Source organism: Saccopteryx leptura, chromosome 1 (genome assembly GCF_036850995.1).
Source record: "Saccopteryx leptura isolate mSacLep1 chromosome 1, mSacLep1_pri_phased_curated, whole genome shotgun sequence".
In the NCBI taxonomy this organism is placed as follows: domain Eukaryota; kingdom Metazoa; phylum Chordata; class Mammalia; order Chiroptera; family Emballonuridae; genus Saccopteryx; species Saccopteryx leptura.
The window spans coordinates 103,434,849-103,454,145 of record NC_089503.1 but is presented as its reverse complement, the minus strand read 5'-3'; the positions used below and the strand labels follow the sequence as shown (position 1 = coordinate 103,454,145).

Sequence of the window (19,297 nt, the reverse complement as noted above, 5' to 3'; positions counted from 1 at the left end):
CATCCATTTGAAGTCCACAAAAATGTGTAGAGCAAGTCTGCTCATACTAGCTGCTATCAAGTCGTGAAAGCAGGGACACTCCATAGCTGCACAACCCCTTCTTTCTTCTCAAGGTACTTAGAAGTGATTATTCATTAGCAACTTGCTTCCATGATTGCAAAAAGGGGGAACTTTAATATAAAAATTTTATTGTTCCTCTTTCAAATGATGCCATTCTGTGTATGTCTGTATAGTCTGTATACTATACTATTCCAGGTACACCATTCGAATGGACTAAACATCAATAGTATTTCCTGCTCACCCACCCAACTTGGATTGAAGAGAGTGGTAGTCTTGACCCTATGCATGAAAATCACGCATTTTTGATGTGGTTGAATAATTGACTGGATAATGAATTTAATATAGCCTGTTCTGGGAGTAAAATGGAATATTTACTTTCATGCCATCAACTCCCCTAACTCTATTATTTTATTAAAATTTGTACTAAATATTACAGAAACATAAAGGTTATCTAAATGACTCTTTAGCTCTGAACTTAAGTCATTAGGGAAAATGTTTTACACATTTAATTTTACATCTCTTCCTCTCTAAGGGTACAATTTTTATACATAAAAAGGAGTTAAAAATATGAGTTCAAGTTGATTTCATTAATGGTTTGTATCAGCCTTCTTACTTAAATTTTCTGGAAATATCTTCAGAATATATTTTTTTCTCCATCAATACAATTTTAGAACAGCAGCTTAATAATTTAGTGGTTTTTAGTATGATCAGAGTTCTACAACCATCACCACTAATTTTAGAATATGTCAACACTTCAGAAAGAACTACCATATCACTAGCAGTCACATCTTACAGCCCACCTCCACCAGCCTTAGGCAAACCCTAATCTACTTCTGTCTCTATAGATTTGCCTATTTTAGACATTTCATATAAATGGAATCATAGAATCAATGGTCTTCTGTGACTGACTTTTGTCACTTAGCATACATCGGACTGCCATAGCAAATACCATAGACTGAGTTAAACAACAGAAAGTTATTTTTCACAGTTCTGGAGGCTGAAAAGTCCAAGATCAAAATTCTAGCTAATTTTATTCCTGGTTAGAGTTGTCTTCCTGGCTTGTAGATGACTGCCTTCTCACATGGAGGAAGCGAGAGACCTTCTTTTTCTCTTCTTCTAAGGCCAGCAACCTTAATGGACTAGGGCTCCACCCTTATGACCTTATTTAACCTTAATTACCTCTTAAAGTCTCTATCTCCAAATAGTCACATGACTTTTGAAAGACACAATTTGGTTAATAGCAGTGTGTTGATCATCTTTTCCTGTGCTTATTAGCTATTTTGTGCAGTCGTGCTGCATAACAATGTTTTGGTCAATGATGGGCTGCATAGATGGTAGTGATTTAGTAAGATAATAACGACAGTTGAGAATTTTCTGTCACTTAGTAATGTCATTGCACAACCCATTACTCAATTGTTTGTGGTGATGCTGGTGTAAATAAACCTAGTGCACTGAGTCGTATCAAAGTGTAACACACACAATTATGTATAGTACATACATAATAATGATAATAAACAACTCTACTTCTGGGTTATGTATTGACAATATATGCTTTTTCTCATTATTATAGAGTGTATGTACTCTTTCTACTTATAAAGTTTGTTGTATTACCAGTGTGCTGTGATACGCTAGCAGCAGCCTCGTACACTTGTGTTACTGCATCTCTTGACTGCATCATTTTCTCCTATGCTTGATTAAGTCTCCTGTTATTTTGTGCAGTAACATGCTGTATAGGCTTATAGCCTAGGACCGATAGGCTATTCCTTAAGCCTAGGTGTGTGGTAGTCTATACCATCCATGTTTGTGTAAGTGCACCCTATGATGTTGGCACTATAATAAAATCACCTAATGACACATTTCTGAGAACACAGCTCAGTGTTAAGTGGTGCATGATTGTATATCTCCCTTGGAAAAATGTCTATTCAGTCCTTTGTTCATTTTTTATTTTTGTACGGGATTTTCTCATAGAGGAATAGAATTTTATCCTTACTAGTAAAAAGAAATCAACTGGAAGCCAATAAATATTACACAAAGCACATAACCTTCAAAGCCTTTGTAGATGTTCTCTTGAGTGTTTTATTTTGAATATTAAGATTTTCTTATGAAATACAAAATTTCTTATTATTTTTACTACAAGTTTTTTCTTTTTAAATAGTCATAATTTGCCTGACCTGTGGTGGCAGAGTAGATAAAGTTTTGACCTGGAATGCTGAGGTTGCCGGTTCAAAACCCTGGGTTTGCCCACTTTCTCTCTAAAAAAAAAAAAAAAAAAATCATAGTTTTTATGCTCAAATTTAATTATCTTCTAGAAAACTAATGTTGTATCATAAGTGGCTTTTTACAATCACTAAGACTTATAGTGCTTTCCAAAGCCCTTAAACCTTTATTATGGTTAAAAATCAAGCTGTTCTTTTGTTTTCTTTTACAATTTTAAATTTTAACTTAATTAAACTTAAAAAAAAACACCAGTTCACATATTTTTGCCACTTCTTACCTCTTGCAATCACCAATCTGTTCTATCTATGAGCTTGGAATTTTGCTGTTGTTTTTGATTTTTAGATTCTGCATTTGAGAGACATCGTATTATATTTGTCTTTCTTTGTCTAACGTATTTAATTTAACATAACACCCTCAAGTTTCATCCTTGTTGAAGCAAATGGCATGATTTCATTCTTTTTATGGATGAATAGAATTCCATTCTATATATGTACCACAATTCTTTTATCCATTCATCCATCGATGAACACTTAGGTTGTTTCCATACTTTGGCTATTGTAAATAATGTGGCAATGTATGTGGGGGTGTGTATATCTTCCTGAATTAGTGTTTTCATTTTATTCGAATAAATACCCAGAAGTAGAATTGTTAGATCATACTGTAGTTCTATTTTTAAATTTTTGAGACACCTCTGTACTGTTTTGTATAGTGGTTACACCAATTTACGTTCCTACTCAGGGTGCACAAGGCTTCCCTTTTTTCCACATCCTCATCAACGCTTGTTATTTCTTGTCTTTTGATAATTGCAATTTTAATAGGTGTCAGGTGACATCTCATTGTGGTTTTGATTTGCACTTACCTGATGATTAATGATGTTGAGCATCTATTCATGTACTTAGGTGTGTCTTCTTTGGAAAAATGTCTAATCAGATCTTCTGCTCATTTTTAATTAGATTATTTTGTTACTGAGTTATGTGAGTTCTCTATATATTTTGGATATTTTCCCCTTATCAGATAGATGGTTTGCAGTTATATTCTCCCATTCAGTAGGTTGCCTTCCATTTTGTTGCTGGTTTCCTTTTCTGTGCAGAAGCTTTTAAATTTGACATAGTCCCATCTCACTTGTTTATTTTTGCTTTTGATGTCAGAGTCAAAGAAATCATCGCCAAAAATTATGTCAAGGCGATTATTGCCTATGTGTTTTTCTAGGAGTTTTATGATTTCAGGTCTTACATTCCGTATTCCATTTTGAGGTAATTTTTATGTGAGGTAGTGGTCCAGTTCATTCTTTTGCATGTGGCTGTCCAGTTTTCCCAACACCATTTATTGAAAAGACTGCCTGACCAGGTGGTGGTGCAGTGGCTAGAGCATCAGACTGGGACACAGAGGACCCAGGTTCAAAACCCTGAGGTCGCCAGCTTGAGCCCAAGGTCGCTGGCTTGAGCAAGGGGTTACTTGGTTTGCTCTAGCCCTCTGGTCAAGGCACATATGAGAAAGCAATCAATGAACAACTAAGGTGCCACAAAAAAGAATTGATGCTTCTCATCTCTCTCCCTTCCTGTCTGTCAGTCCCTATCTGTCCCTCTCTATGTCTCTGTCACACACACAAAAAGAAAAGACTGTCCTTTCCACACTGTATATTCTTGTCTCCTCTGTTGTAAATTAATTGATCATATATGTGTGAGTTTATTTCTGGGCTCTCTATTCTGTTCCATTAAGCCTATGTGTCCGTTTTTATGACAATACTATACTGTTTTAATTACCAAAGCTTTGCAATAGAGTTTGGAATCAGGGAACTTTATGCATCCAGTTTTATTTTTCTTTCTCAAGATTAATTTGGCACTTTGTTCATTTCAAGTTTTGTTGTTGTTATGGTTGAATTATGTCTTATTTGTTTATTCTAGATACAAAGCCCTTACCAGATAAGTGATTTGCAGACATTTTCTCCCATTCTGTGAGCTGTCTTTTAACATCTTGATGATATCCTCTAAAGTACAAATATGTTTAGTTTTGATAAAGACCCATTTATTTTTTCTTTTGTTGCTTGCTCTTGTGGTATCATAGCGAAGAAGCCAACGCCTAATTCAGAGTCATGAAGATTTATCATGTGTTTCTCTAAAGGTTTTATAGCTTTAGCTCTTACATTTAGACTTATGATTCATTTTGAGTTAACCTTTTTTTTTATTATGGTATAAGATATTTTTTTCTAATCTCTAAGAACATGGTCATTTTAGAATGTTCTTTACTAGATTAGATATGAAAAAATTAATAAAGAGGAGTATGTTTTTGGTTTTGTTGCTGGGGGTCTTTTTAAAAAATCACTGACTCATTGTAGACATGGGAAATCACATTTATTTATATCATCAAAAGTGTACCCCATTTACATGCTCATTTAGTCTATTTTATGAGAAATCCAAACATAAGGTAACTTAAGAATGGCAGCTGAGGTAACACTCGCTGAATGAGTATGAATAATATCTTGATTACAAATAAATGCTTGGTTTTATCCTTTTAGCCTGGAATTGGCTTCGACTACATATCATTTTTTAGTCTGATTTATGGCTGAGTAACTAATTAGAATGGGAAAGAGATTAGCAAATCATTCAAGATGCCAAGTACAGTCAAATTGCCATTTTGTCATAGAAATATAGTAATGCTCATAGTGACAGGTATGTGTAATAAATAAGAACTGAAAATACTCAGATCTTTAAGAGTCAAGATGTTTTCAAAATCAGCATTATTTATTTACATTTGGTTCTCTCCTTCTGAATTGTCATATTGTTGAAATGGGTTTTGATTTACTGACATGCTTATGTTTGGTGTGCGTTCTATTTATTTATTTATTTATTTATTTACAGGATGCGCAGAACCAAAAATTAAAGACCAGTGTATGGTATCATGAGGTAAATGATTGCTTCTTTCCCTGCTTGCTGCACTCCTGATCTTGATCTGTTTGAAAATATTATGACTCTAAGGAATAAATATTGAATAGTATCTTTTTGTTTACAGTTCCTTAGATTTGCAGCAAACTTGGTTTATTAGAATTCATATATGTATATATGCCATGGTTTCAGGTTGAGGCTACCATCTTTAGGAGTTGGAGGGAAAGCCCTACCTTATTAGATACATAGTACCAATAGGCTGATCAACTGAGCTGTTTATGAAAACCTCTCTTTAATTCTTTGGTAAGGTTGATATTGCCCCTTTCTGATAAGTTGCCTTTTTGGCTACTCCTAACAGGTTTGGGATGATGAGTTTTTATCATGGAATTCCAGCATGTTTGATGATATTAAGGAGATCTCTCTACCTCTAAGTGCCATCTGGGCCCCTGATATCATCATTAATGAATTGTAAGTGCGTTGGGTATATTTCTGTGGGGTTTAGACTGCTTAGAATATTCAGGCCAGTTTCTGCTGACTTGCTCACTCATTGCTATTTTTCTATTTTTCAATTTGAAGAGGAACACATTGTTGGGAATATTCAGATTAAAAGTGCCATGAGTCAATCTCATTTAAGATATAGATTTTATGACTCACGGATTATGTTTGTGTTGTAACAGAAGCAAGTGAGTTCATGTATGAAGTGTCGTTGCTGAATCCATCTTTGTGAGGGTGTCCTAAGTGTACAGTCACTACCATCCCATGATCAGTTCTCTGTGTTGAAATGACTAACGCTCTCCCTGTAACAACAAGGTCTCTGTGTTTCATACAGTGTGGACATTGAAAGACTACCTGAGCTTCCCTATGTTTATGTGAACTCGTCTGGGACCATTAAGAACTCTAAGTCCATCCAGGTGGTCTCTGTGTGCAGTCTAGAGACATATGCTTTTCCATTTGATATCCAGAACTGCAGCCTCACCTTCAATAGCATTCTGCACACAGGTAAACCACCAGTCGTCTAGGGAGAAACACCTGGGCTGGATTGTTGGCACACTTACGTGTAATTATATCATGCCACTATTCCAGTCTATTTTATTCCTGTGCGTAATTGAATTTTTACATATCTAAATATCTTCCTGCAGTTATTTGGCTCCTGCTGTAATTCAGACCAAGTGTAGTGTTGTGCCCAGATGTGTAGCCCAATTGCTACTGTTGCTTTGGGAATACAATATTAGCCCCCCACTGCCTTTGAGAATGTTATACAAGTTATAGGAGCAGCTCCTTTGTTCTATGAATAGTGGAATCTGAATCCTAAATTCACAGGGTTTTTTTATGGCTAAAAAGATTTTATTCCACACCTCTACTGCTAATTCAAAATGGTTACAACCATTTTGGGCAGGTGGTTCAGTGGATAGAGTGTCATCCTGGCCCACCAACATTGTGGGTTTGATCCCCAGTGGGGCAACCAATGAATGCACCACTAAGTGGAACAAGTTGATGCCTCTCTCTCTCTCTCTCTCTCTCTCTTTCTCTCCCTTCCCACCCCGAATCACTGGGAAAAATGGTTATTATATTCAACCCCATCTCAATAAGACTGTACATGTGGAGGCAGAAGTGACAGGAAGGATTTGATGTTGGTGCCTCTCTGTCTATGGGAAAGTCAACTGTTTCTGTTGTTTTTAGTGGAAGATGTAGACCTGGCCTTCCTGAGGAGCAGAGAAGACATTAAGCATGACAAAAAGGCATTTTTGAATGACAGTGAGTGGGAACTTCTTTCTGTGTCCTCAACATACAACCTCCTGCAGAGCAGCGCTGGAGATGTTGCACAGATTCAGTTTCATGTAGGTCCTTCCTTTCCCTTCCTTTTCTGTCTCTGCCTCCCACTTCTCTGCAACCTCTGGCCCCTGTACAGGGCTGAGAAGTCTCTGTTCTGCTGCAGAGTCTCGTTCATTATCATCCAAGAACAGCTGATTCAGACGACCCTGTACAGCCACCTGCATTTCAGGCCAGAGGTTCAGTCACGGGTCCTGGATTCCGCAAGTGAATATAAAGAGGATGGCTCTCAGACACCAGAGACAGGCACTGCCCACACAGCAGGAACCCTCACGCCTGTTAGTACACACCAACACCCTCACTTCCAGGTGCCAGGAAAGAAAAGGAAGGAAACCCACACACAGCACTAACAACAAATTGGGAGAAGTGCATCTCTTTAAAATTATTATCCTGTTTCTGATTGAGTAAATTATTAATTCCAGATGCAGATGCATAACATTACCATATTATTGACTTAAATATCTTGAGGGATTAGCTAACAAATCACCTGCAGCATCCTCAGAGACCACTGGTGGTTTCTGGATCAGAAAGAACTGCCTTAAACAGATGTGCTGAAAACCCGAACTGCTCAAATGGACTGCCTAGAATGCTCTTGGCTACATTGTTCACAGAGAAATTGTCTGGCAGGGCTCTGGGGAGCAGTGTGGTGCAGGACAGTGAAGCCCAATGCTCTGCCCTCCAGAGACAGCCATGGCCTCTCCACGGCCCTCCTGGCAAACCATCCTGACATTGACAAGTGGGCTACAGTGAGTTCATGCAACCAGTAGACTCACATCATTAGTATTCAGCTTTATTTTTCTGCACAAAGTTAGCAAGTGATGGTAGTAGCTTGGGGGAGGTAAGAGGCTTTAAACCAGAAAATGTATTAGATTAAAAAATAGAGAATACAGCTTGGTTGGTTGGAGCATCGTCCGAAGCACAGAGGTTGTGTTTGGTTTGATTGCCTGGTCAGGGCACATACAGGAGCAGCTCAATGTTCCTGTTTCTCTCTCTCTCCCTACTTCTCTCTCTCTCTCTCAAAAAAATAAAAAATAAAAAAAATATAGAGACTACAGACAGATCAGAATTATATAGAAGGTGAGTTCTCCTGGAAATAAAGCTTTTGAACAAGAAGGAAAATTCAGACTAGGCTAAGGTGCTATGGTTACAGTGGATAATTATGTGCTAAGGGATGGAAGTGATAAAGTAAGCTGTTATTGAGGGTACAGGTGCCCCTCTGTTGGTTAAAAGATGTTGTGTGAAGCTTTCAAGGAAAGCCTTTGTTAAATCGGAGCCTCTTAGACACAGCTACGGTTTGAACCTGGCTAACGTATAACCCTGGGTACTAGCTAATCACAACTCATGCCTTCCTAGTGATGGGGTTTGGGTGCTTGCGTGTTCTGCTTGGTGTTTAACAAAGCTTGCATGGTGGCTTGTTTGTCCACTTTTTTTTTTTTAGCAAGGGAAAGAAAGGGAAAAAAAAGAAAGCTTTTTAATTTCTATGACTTCCTTGGCTAAGAGTAAACACCTCATTAATTTTAAAGATATCAGCCCGCAAACATTATTAATGCAGCCTGAATAATGGAGAGCATTAAAGGGAAATGTGAGGGAGTAGCACGCTCAAGGTGGGGCGCAGTCACCTGCCAGGCGCTCCGGAGAACATGGCACACGCCATTACCTACGCTGCACGGAAGAGCCGGGCAGGAGCCGGGCAGGTGAGCTCACACACTCACTCCGCAGGGCAGCCGTGTTTGTAGAGACATGTCACCCTGCGCCCTAAGTATTCCTGTGTCTTCTCAACAGTGGTGAGAGATTTCCTAGGAACCATGATGAGCAAAAAGGAAAAGTGTTGCTCAAGGGAGGAGAGACTTCCTGGGCCTCAGCAACCGTGGTCCAGGTACTGTGTCCTCTTCACCGCCGCGCTCCCTCTTTGATCAGTGTGCATGCCTGAGGCGTGCTGGAGGTGGGCAGCGCTCCTCTCTTGGTCCCTTCCCCCTGGGGGCTGAGGTGAGTTATCTAGCAGATTGCCTTCTACCCTGGACCTCTGGAACAAGGTAGGGAGAGAGTCCTCAGTAGAGTCACAGGTCATATTTGGTAGCAGGGGAGTTAGCAGGCAGCAAGACCCAGGAGCATAAAGGAGGTTTGGTAACTATCCCATTCTCTGTCTCCCTCCATCTCTCGCAGCCTCCCTGCCTCCCCATCCTGTTACGTGCACGCGATTTGGCTCATGTTCTCTTACTCCATACCAGATGTGCTGCTCTGAAGTTAGCCACCAGGACACTCGGGTCCTTCAACTGCCCATGGCCAATGATGTGGAATGTATAGCCCAGTCCCATTTAAACATTGGGCCTGCCAGTGGGCTCCTGACAGCAGTCACCCCCCTTTTAATCTCATCACCTGCTGTGTCCCAGTCCAGCTGTCCAGTAGGGGTTTGGGGAGAGGTGGGCCAGGCTGGAGGCATAATGATCTATTCGACATACATCCTCACCGTGGGCCTGGTGTACACTGCTGCCATTAAAATGGAATCAGGCCCTGGCCGGTTGGCTCAGCGGTAGAGCGTCGGCCTGGCGTGCGGGGGACCCGGGTTCGATTCCCGGCCAGGGCACATAGGAGAAGCGCCCATTTGCTTCTCCATCCCCCATCCCCTCCTTCCTCTCTGTCTCTCTCTTCCTCTCCCGCAGCCAAGGCTCCATTGGAGCAAGGATGGCCCGGGCGCTGGGGATGGCTCCTTGGCCTCTGCCCCAGGCGCTAGAGTGGCTCTGGTCTCGGCAAAGCGACGTCCCGGAGGGGCAGAGCATCGCCCCCTGGTGGGCAGAGCGTCGCCCCTGGTGGGCGTGCCGGGTGGATCCCGGTTGGGCGCATGCGGGAGTCTGTCTGACTGTCTCTCCCCGTTTCCAGCTTCAGAAAAATACAAAAAAAAAAAAAAAAAAAAGGAATCAAACGTTCCAGATGCCCCATTAGTTCTAGCGACCCACCAGCTAGCGCTAGGACACTGTCATGTATCACAGGGCGCTGCCGAGGCTCGGGGTCGGACTGCGCCCCACAAGGACCCAGCTCACAGGCACTTCTGCCTACAGGGTGTCTGTGTGCAGCCAGAACGGATCCTGCAGCCCCAGGAGGAGGTTCCTCCAGTACACTCTCTGAGGCACTGGTTCTAGAAGCAGCAGGGGAACAGTTTCTGTATAGTGGCATTTTGTTTTTTGTTTTTCTAAAGAGTGAGGGTAGAAGTGGGAGGAGGTAGGAATAAAATTTAAAAACTTAAGTTGGACTAAAAAGGGTGGACAGCTGGGTGAACTAAAGTGAGTCCAACCAGAGACCCTCACACGGAGTAGTGCTCACTCAGGCAGGAATTGGGGACTCCATAGGAGACTTCTAGAAAAATGCAGAAGGACATTTGGGTAATAAAGGGGCCTCATTTATCTTCTTTTTCTGACATAGTTTTCTTGTTTAGGGTAGAGTTGTTTTGTTGATATTTCTCTTTTGTTTCTTTTTTTTAGGTGAGAGGAGGGGAGATAGTGAGATAGACTCTCACATGTGCCCTCACCGGGATCCATCTGGCAAACTCTCTCTGGGGCCAATGGTCAAATCAACCAAGCTATTTTTAGCACCTGAGGCCAACATTTGAACCAAATGAGCTACCCTCAGCACCCAGGACCACGGTTGAATCAATCAAGCCAATGGCTGTGGGAGGGAAAGAGGGAGAGAAGGGGAAGAGGGAGGGAGGGAAAAGCAGATGGTGGTTTCTCCTGTGCACTCTGACTGGGAATTGAACCTGGGACATCACATACTAGGCCAGCACTCTACCCACTGACCCACTGCAGGGATGTTTTGTTGTTGTTTCTATTGAACACAGCTCATAAACTCGATAGAAGACCCTCCTGAGCTCCACCAGGTCCGGAGAGAGGAGAGACCTTAGAGCCCTAGAAACCTCTCCAGGATCACTCAAGTAGCCCTGGAATCATGGACTCTGCTAATCCAGCTGAGCCACGGTCCAGATTTGAGAAACTCTCACTCCGGTGGAAGGATCTTACTTAAATGGCAGCAACTTTCCCATTCTTTCCGAATTAGGAATGTTGGGAGGGGCTCAGGAGAGGAAGAAAATGGGCTTCTGTATGAAGCGTGAGCCTGGGTGTCAAAACTCCAACTATGTCATAAAGACGGTCATGCAAAATTGAGTACTGGTGGGGTCTACCATCGAGGAGGCAATTAGAGGCTAACCTTGGGTCCTATCCCATCTCCAAGGAGCTCTCCACACACACATTCTGAATTAGATTGATCTCTTTCATTACCAACAATAGGCTTCAAATACCTTTGTGTACTTATTATTACCTGGCTTTAATGGATAATGAAATTGTGGCATAATATTGCTAACACCTGAAGGGTGTCTAATGGAGAACACAGACTGAAACTAAAGTGCTTTTTCTTCCCTTTCTGCGAAATTTAAAGGCACCAGCTCCTTTAGTCCATTAGAAATGATGGGCTCTAGGTAGGGGCAGTTCCGTGGAGAGCAGTGTCTCACTGAGCTGGGGACATACCTTTCCCCCCCAAGTGAGCTGGGGCAGCTGCCCTGGGCATGGATTGCAGAGAGGCACCCTCAGAGGGCTGAGCCCCTCTTCTGGGCTAACTCCACAACCCCACCCCACTGAACTGACAGTAACATTATTAATAAGACTACAAAGCAACTCAGCAAACATAGTTATGTCTGTGCCAAGCTCAGTGGTCAGCACCAAGGACAGAAGTACGAATAAAACAAGGCTCCTGTTCCCTGTCACAGACCTGAACATCTTCCCGGGAGACATAATAACAATAACCATAGAATTAATCATTTACTCCATCTCATGCCCCATTTTAAGAGCTTGTCTGTGTGTTACCCTCACACCACGACGAGATGGGTGCCCTAAATATCTGCATTTTTGCACATGGGTGAATTAGGGTGCAGGGGAGTTAGTAGAGCTTGGACTTGAACCCAGGCACTCTAAGTCAAGAAACAGTGTGTCCAAGTCTGCATGATGATGACACAACTAACCATAATGCAGGACATTCTTGCTCATTCTTTGGCATCTGTCCACTGTGTGTTACTGGGCAGGCCACCTGTATTAGCTTCCTAGTACTGCCATGACCAAGCACCACAAAACGTGTGACATCAGACAACGGAAATTAGTCTTGCACAGCTCTGGAGCCCAGACGTCTGAAACCCAGCTGTCAGCAGGGTTGGGTCCTTCAGGGCACCCTGAGGGAGACTGCTCCGACTCTCTCTGAGTGTCTGGGGGTGCCGGCAGTCTTAGTGTCCTTTGGCTCTTTGCTGTGTCACCCCAGTCTCTGCCTTTACCTTGCCATGGTCTTCTCCTTCGTGTGCCTCTTCTCTTCTTCTTGAAAGGACACTAGTCATATTGGATGAAGGCACATCTTCTTAAGTGACACCTCATCTTAACTACTTATCATTTCCAAATAAAGTCACAATAGGAACTTCCAGGAAGGTTATGAATACTTGGGCTCATTATTCAACCTACTATAGTCCACCCATCCTTGGCTCCTGAGAATTCATATCTGTTCTACTTGCAAAACACATTCACCTTATTCCAACCTCCCTGAACATCTTACCCATTCCTGCTCCAGCTCTAAAATCAAAATATCATCTAAATATAAACTTAAAAGGATCCAAATTTCATAATGTAGATCAGGCATAGACTCTGGGTAAGATCCATTCTGGGGTAAAGTTCCTCTTCACCTGTGGGCCTGTGAAATAACTAACCACCAGAGTCTGGTTCTTGATTCCATACAATGGGGAGGGAGGTAAGGGATGGACCTTTCTTATTAACAGCCCTGAGGCTGGTGTTCATGGTAGTGCCTGATGCTCTGTTCATGCTCAATTCATGCTTTTTGAACAGGAGAATGAAGACCTTTGAGGATCAAATGAGATAACAACAATTTAGCATGTCTGAAAACTAGATGATAAAATTAATTTTTCTTGGCCCTGGACAGTTGGCTCAGCAGTAGAGTGTCAACCTGGCACATGGAAGTCTGGGGTTCAATTCTGAGTCAGGGCACTCAGGGGAAGCGACTAACTGCTTCTCCCCTCCCTTCCCTTTTCTCTCTTTCTCTCTCTCTTCCCCTCATGGTTCAATTCGTTCAAACACATCAGCTCCAAGCCCTGAGGATGGCTCCGTGGAGCCTCCACCTCAGGTGGTAAAAATAGTTTGGTTGCGAGCATGGCCCCAGATGGGCAGAACATTGGCCCCAAATGGGGGTTGATAGGTGGATCCTGATTGGGGCGCATGTGGGCATCTGTCTCTCTATTTTTCCTTCTTTCACTTAAAAAAAATAATGTTTCTTTAGGCTGTCCTGAGCTTTTAGAGAAAATTAGCATAGTGCATAGGGAACATTGCCCCTAAATCAAACTACAGGAAAAGGCAGACCATTTGTTCTTAAAGAAAAACCAAAACTGCAGGTGCTATTGGGTCTGTCTTAGGAATGGGAACATCCTGCGGAAGCTGGGAAGACAGAGGAGGGCTTGTCTAGATTTATAGTTTTTAGGCCAAATGTAGACAGGAAAGATTTCTGCTTTCTGTTACAGCGGAAGCTGATGGTCCTCTGTTCCTACTGCATTCCCTCTGCATTCAGCTACTGGTGAAACAAAGAGGAACATCTCCAACAGGACTGCTACACAATGTGTGGGGGCCTCGTACAAAGTGAAAACATGGAGACCTTGTCCAAAAGTTATTAAGGACGTTAAAGTACAGAGCCTTCCTAAATGCTGGGCTTTGTGCGACTGCACGGGTCTGTGCCCGTGGAGCCCGCCTGCTCCACCGCTTGGCACTGCCTCAGCTCTCCCCTGGCAGCTGCGCTGTCTTGGGAATCAGGGGCCCTGGAAGCCACACTGCTTTTCCTTGGTGCTGGCCCAGATTATACTTACTGTCTGCATCAGCCTCTGGATGGAGAGGAGACATCTCAGCACGTTGCTACTGACATAGGAACTTTATTTAAAGAGCAGAACAGCTAACCTCAAGTGTACCCAAGATGTTTGGCAAGGCAAAAGTGAAACGCTCTCTTAAACGAGGGAAAATCAGGTATGGAGAGGTTAAATACCTCACCTGAAATCACGGAGACTAGCACATGTATGTATTGTACTTAGAACCGAGGGCTCAGGAACCCTGTTCCCCTGAGTATGTCTGGACCCTTTCTGCCTAACCAGTGCGCCTACTTGTACTTTTCTTTAGGGTGGTATTATCATGCGTTTCGTCCCCTTCATGTATCCACTATGAAGTCTCTAGGGGGTCTTCTGCTTCTACCCACAAGAGACAGCAGGCTTGATCCCCACCTCCCTGCCCCCCACCAGCACCATGCCATATGTCTGGATCACCAATAGGCCCACCTTGGCCCACAGCCCAGGACCCCACAGACTCTGAGCACTGGGCTCCCTGCCTACTGCCCCCACGAAGCCACAGCCAGCTCCGTCCCAGCATGATGAAGGGAGCTAGTGAGGTGCAGGTTGATGTCAGTTCATTTTGCTGTTGTTTTTCTTGTTGATTGCACTTTGGTAGAAATGTGTTTTAACCAAATTATTGCAAAGCAGTGAGTGTTGCTCTGCTTTAGGTATCCGCAGCCAATTATGTTTAATGCGAAAGAGAACAGCCAGACTATAATCCGTCCAACGGCGCTGGCCTGTCAGGCTCCACTGAGGTTGGACAGGCTCTCAGACCCAGTGACTGCAAGGGGGTTCCCCTCTCCCATCCACAAGGTGATGTCTGGCCTCACCTAGTCAAGCTCATTCCCTGCCATGGTGTGCACCTTCCATGGCCTCTGCCTCGGCTTCTGTTTCTGTGCTTCTCCTCCAGAGCAGGAGACAGAGATGAGGGAGAAGAGCTCAGAGCTCTACTCAGAGGTCTGGCCAGACCACGAGCTGCAGCTATGCTCTATGAAAAAGAACACAGGGCGTGGACTCAGAAGGTGTGGGGCACAGCCCAGCTCTGCCACTCACGCGCCTCTCTTAGGGGGCTGAGCTTTATTTTTTTATATCTGTAAAGTGGGGGTATTACACTACCTGTCAACAAGCACACAGTGGGGGTTAAATAAATCTCACCCATGCATAAAAACATTGAGTGCACGCTCTAATGTGTAGAAAACTTCCCATCCTTTTGTAAATCAGAGAAATGGGAAATTTCAGACCTTATATCTTTTTCCAAATCCAACAGTAAAGGGCCCAGACCATTCATTTGGTAAACATTTATCGAATACCCACTATAAAATAGACATTATTTTTGGCTCTGTGAGAGATTTGTAAAAAGTTCCTGCTTTCACCCTCAAAGGGCCCACCGTCTGGTGAGGAAAGCAGCTCTGTCATTTCCTGGCATCTCTCCAGGGAGGATGAGAATTGTTTGTTTTTATTAAAGATGCTTCCTGTCATTATCTCAGAGAAACTAAAAAAAAAAAAAAAAAAAGCCACAAAAGTCATAGTAATTTTATGAGACTCAAATTCCCAACTATGAAACCCCTCAGCAGCTCAATGTGCCCCCACCACATTGCAGGCCACGCTGGGTCTACGGATGGCCCTGAGGCCATCCAACTGCCCCTTCTTCCGGCTCCCTGCTCCTGGGACTGAGCTGTGGCCCGCGAGGATGGGAATCTCTCATCACGTTTGGTCAATAGGGGGCAGTGGCAGGAGAGGGGAGTAAGTGTCCACTGTGAAGTCACCACCATGCTAGCTTTATCTCAACGAGGAAGCCACAGCTGTCTGCAGTCCTCCCCACACAGCTTTCTCCCAGGTACCTTCAGGCCGAAGGGTAGGAACAGCTCCCCCAGGCCCCCAAATCCCTGGGGCACTGCGGCTCTTCTTGTGGTTTCCTATGCCCTGCCCACACCTTGCGAACAGTCTCTTTGTTACGCCCTCCTCAGATGTCCCAGTTTATTTATGCTTTGTTCCTGCCCAAACTTGACAGACACAGTCACGGGTGCTAAGGAGCCTGTGCTCCAAGTAGACTAAACCAAAAACGCTGCAATCTGATGTGTAATGAGTGGTACAGGAAGGAAGATTTTGGTGTAAGACCTGGTTTTAAAACAGTGTCTCGCTCACCAGCTAGGTGAGATTAGACACGCAATTTCATCTCTATGAACCTCAGCTTCCTTGTTTGTGAAACGGAGAAGACATCCAGCCCTCAGAGTTGTTGTGAGGACTAAGACAAAACATATGAAATAGTCTGGCGCTTCACAAACAGAAAGTGGTGAATAAATGGCAGCTTCTCCATATTAGTATAATTCAGAGATCCCCAAACTTTTTACACGGGGGGCCAGTTCACTGTCCCTCAGACCGTTGGAGGGCTGCCACATACAGTGCTCCTCTCACTGACCACCAATGAAAGAGGTGCCCCTTCTGGGAGTGCGGCGAGGGGGGCCGGATAAATGGCCTCAGGGGGCCACATGCGGCCCGTGGGCCGTAGTTTGGGGATGCCTGGATTGATATTAGCTCTATGTAAAAACTTAAAGGATTATTATTTTTTCTACTTCTAAACCACAAAATAGTCTCCTGTTCCTAAACTACATAGACTTTTCACATCATGAAAAATGTTGGCACTTCAGGGATCATCCTTGGCTATGGGTTTAGCCAAATATTAGCCCACCGGCTTTTCAACAGGTGTCTTGTCCCTGGCCAGGTGGTGATCCGCCGGCACCCGCTGGTCTATGTCGTGAGCCTGCTCATCCCCAGCATCTTCCTCATGCTTGTGGACCTGGGGAGCTTCTACATACCCCCCACCTGCCGGACCAGGGTTGTGTTCAAGACCAGTGTGCTGGTAGGCTACACCATCTTCAGGGTCAACATGTCTGATAAGATGCCGTGGAGCACAGTGAGCACCCCTCTGATTGGTGAGCAGCCTTGGGGTCACCCGGCATCCTCATCTTGCATGGCTCCTAGCAAAGACTTGCTGTTGTGTTTCAGATCTGGGGAGGGAGAGTTCCTTGAGATTCCAGTCAACTCCTCCTCCTCTGGTTCCTTCCCTCAGGGGTGTTCTTCACAGTCTGCATGGCCTTCCTGGTCCTCAGTTTATCCAAGTCCATTTTGCTGGTCAAGTTCCTTCATGACGAGAAGTGCAGCACACAGGAGCAGCCCCTCTCATGCTTTCGCAAGGACACCAATGCTGATGGGCTTAGAGTGGACCCTGGGGCCCAGCTCGTTGGGGTGACAGGTTTGTGAGAAGGCTTGAGGTCCCTACGGTTGTCTTGCTCTATCGCCCTCAGCACCAGCTCCCATTGGTGGGGGCACCAGGCCTTGTGTAGGGCTGTGTGGAAAACTGAAAACATCTGCTTCTTGGCCTCTGTGCTGCATTTTAATGACTTCTCTGGGGACTGAAGGCCGCCTCCTACTGGCTTCCTGGAAAGTCTCATTTTAGCTTGGAGGTCAAATCCCCAACCCCCTTAGCTAGTTCTGTCTTCCAGGCGTGCACACACACCACACACACTGTATGTGTAGCTTTGAATTGTAGTTGCTCAATGTGAGAAGGTTTAAGAATCATTCAAGCCCTGGCCAGTTGGCTCAGTGGTAAAGTGTGGGCCTGGTGTCTGGAAGTCCCAGGTTCGATTCCTGTCCAGGGCACACAGGAGAAGCGCCCTTCTGCTTCTCCACCCCTCCCGCTCTCCTTCCTCTCTGTCTCTCTCTTCCCCTCCTGCAGCCAAAGCTCTATTGGAGCAAAGTTGGCCTGGGTGCTGAGGATGGCTCTATGGCCTCTGCCTCAGGCGCTTCAACATCTCTGGCTGCAGTGGAGCAACGCCCCAAATGGGCTGAGCATCGCCTCCTGGTGGGCATGCCGTGTGGATCCTGGTCAGGCACATGCAGGATTCTGTCTGTCTGCCTCCTCCACTTCTCACTTTAGAAAAAAAAAAAAGAAAGAATCATCTCAACCACTAACAATCCGACTGAGTCAACAAGAGCTGGCCACTCATTCAGAAACTCTCCTGGCGGATCTAGCTTAGACACCCTGCTGAGAATGCCATTCTGCCGTGTTACCTGGGACTTCCTTCAGCACAGTCTGGCCTTCCCCCAGCAAGCAGGGACAGAGTCCCCCATCCTGACTCAACCTACTGCCCATTTCTGTCCACCCACAACCTTCCCTGAAGGATGAGGGCATCAGCCTCAGGGGGAAGTCCAGGGGGGCTCTGTCAGTCTCCGGTTCATCTGAGATGTCCTTCTCTCTCACACAGAGTCTCCTGTTCCTCAAGAGTGCCGTGTCCAGTCAGGGACCTTGGAGGAAGTGTTGTCCCAGCTTCAAACCATTAGCAACTACTTCCACACCCAGGACCAGGCAGACCAGCAGGAGGCCAGGTGGCTGGCCCTCCTGGAACGCTTTGACCGACTGCTCTTCCAAGGTTACTTGGTCGTGCTGGGACTCTATACGGTCACCCTGTGCTCCCTGTGGGCACAGTGGAGCTGCCTGTGAAGACTGGAGCTGGTTGGTCTCAGTCAACGTGCCCTCGTAGCACTTCGAGAAGGCTGGGAATCTTCTGTGGGGAGGTCAGAGCAGAAGAGTGGTGGCTAAACACTACTCCAGCCCCTGCTCCCTCTTCCCATTCAGTCCAGGTGTGCACATCTGATGAGCTAGTAAATGATCCAGGAGTAACGTCGCTGTGATAAAAATGCATAAACAGTACAGCCTATGCGAAAGAGTTAGCCTGCCTCTTACCCCAGTTCACTCCCCAAAAGTGGCCACTGTTAGCAGTCTCTTTGAGAAGATTTCTAGGTATATGCAAGCAGATATGTATGTTTTAGCGGGATTTTTTTTGTATTTTTCCGAAGTTAGAAGCGGGGAGACAGTCAGACAGACTCCCACATGAGCCCGACCAAGATTCACCCAGCATGCCCACCAGGGGGCGATGCTCAGCCCATCTGGGGCATTGTTCCATTGAGGCCGGAGCCATTTTAACACCTGAGGTAGAGGCCATGGAGCCGTCCTCAGCACCCGGGCCAACTTTGCTCCAATGGAGCCTTGGCTGTGGGAGGGGAAGAGAGAGACAGAGAGGAAGGAAAGGGGGAGGGGTGGAGAAGCAGATGGGCGCTTCTCCTGTGTGTCCTGGCCGGGAATCAAACTCGGTACTTTCACACGCTGTGCCGACGCTCTGCTGCTGAGCCAACCGGCCAGGGCCAGGATTTCCTTTTTAAGTGTAAGATCCCTTCATCTCCCATCTCTGTTTCAGTCACTCACCTAGTCAGTCATTCAGCAAAACCTTTATTGGGGGTCGGTTAAGTTCTAGGCATTATGTTAAGCACACCAGAAAATACAAAACACGTTAGTCACAGATCATTTCTGTGCTTGACTTGATTCCTAAGGTCAACCTTGTATTGA

The 19,297-nt window shown here is 44.7% G+C and overlaps 1 protein-coding gene across 1 annotated transcript in view; it reads left to right on the top strand.

The window, feature by feature from the left end:
• The window catches only part of HTR3B (5-hydroxytryptamine receptor 3B), a 34,206-nt gene extending 15,812 nt beyond the window's left edge, over nucleotides 1-18,394 (top strand). Inside the window, exons 3-9 of the mRNA XM_066360113.1 lie at nucleotides 5,136-5,180; nucleotides 5,518-5,627; nucleotides 5,989-6,158; nucleotides 6,840-6,997; nucleotides 16,616-16,826; nucleotides 16,964-17,146; nucleotides 18,159-18,394. Coding sequence (XP_066216210.1) covers nucleotides 5,136-5,180; nucleotides 5,518-5,627; nucleotides 5,989-6,158; nucleotides 6,840-6,997; nucleotides 16,616-16,826; nucleotides 16,964-17,146; nucleotides 18,159-18,394 — 1,113 coding nt within the window. The remainder of the gene's footprint in view (nucleotides 1-5,135; nucleotides 5,181-5,517; nucleotides 5,628-5,988; nucleotides 6,159-6,839; nucleotides 6,998-16,615; nucleotides 16,827-16,963; nucleotides 17,147-18,158) is intronic.
• Nucleotides 18,395-19,297: the final 903 nt, after the last annotated feature.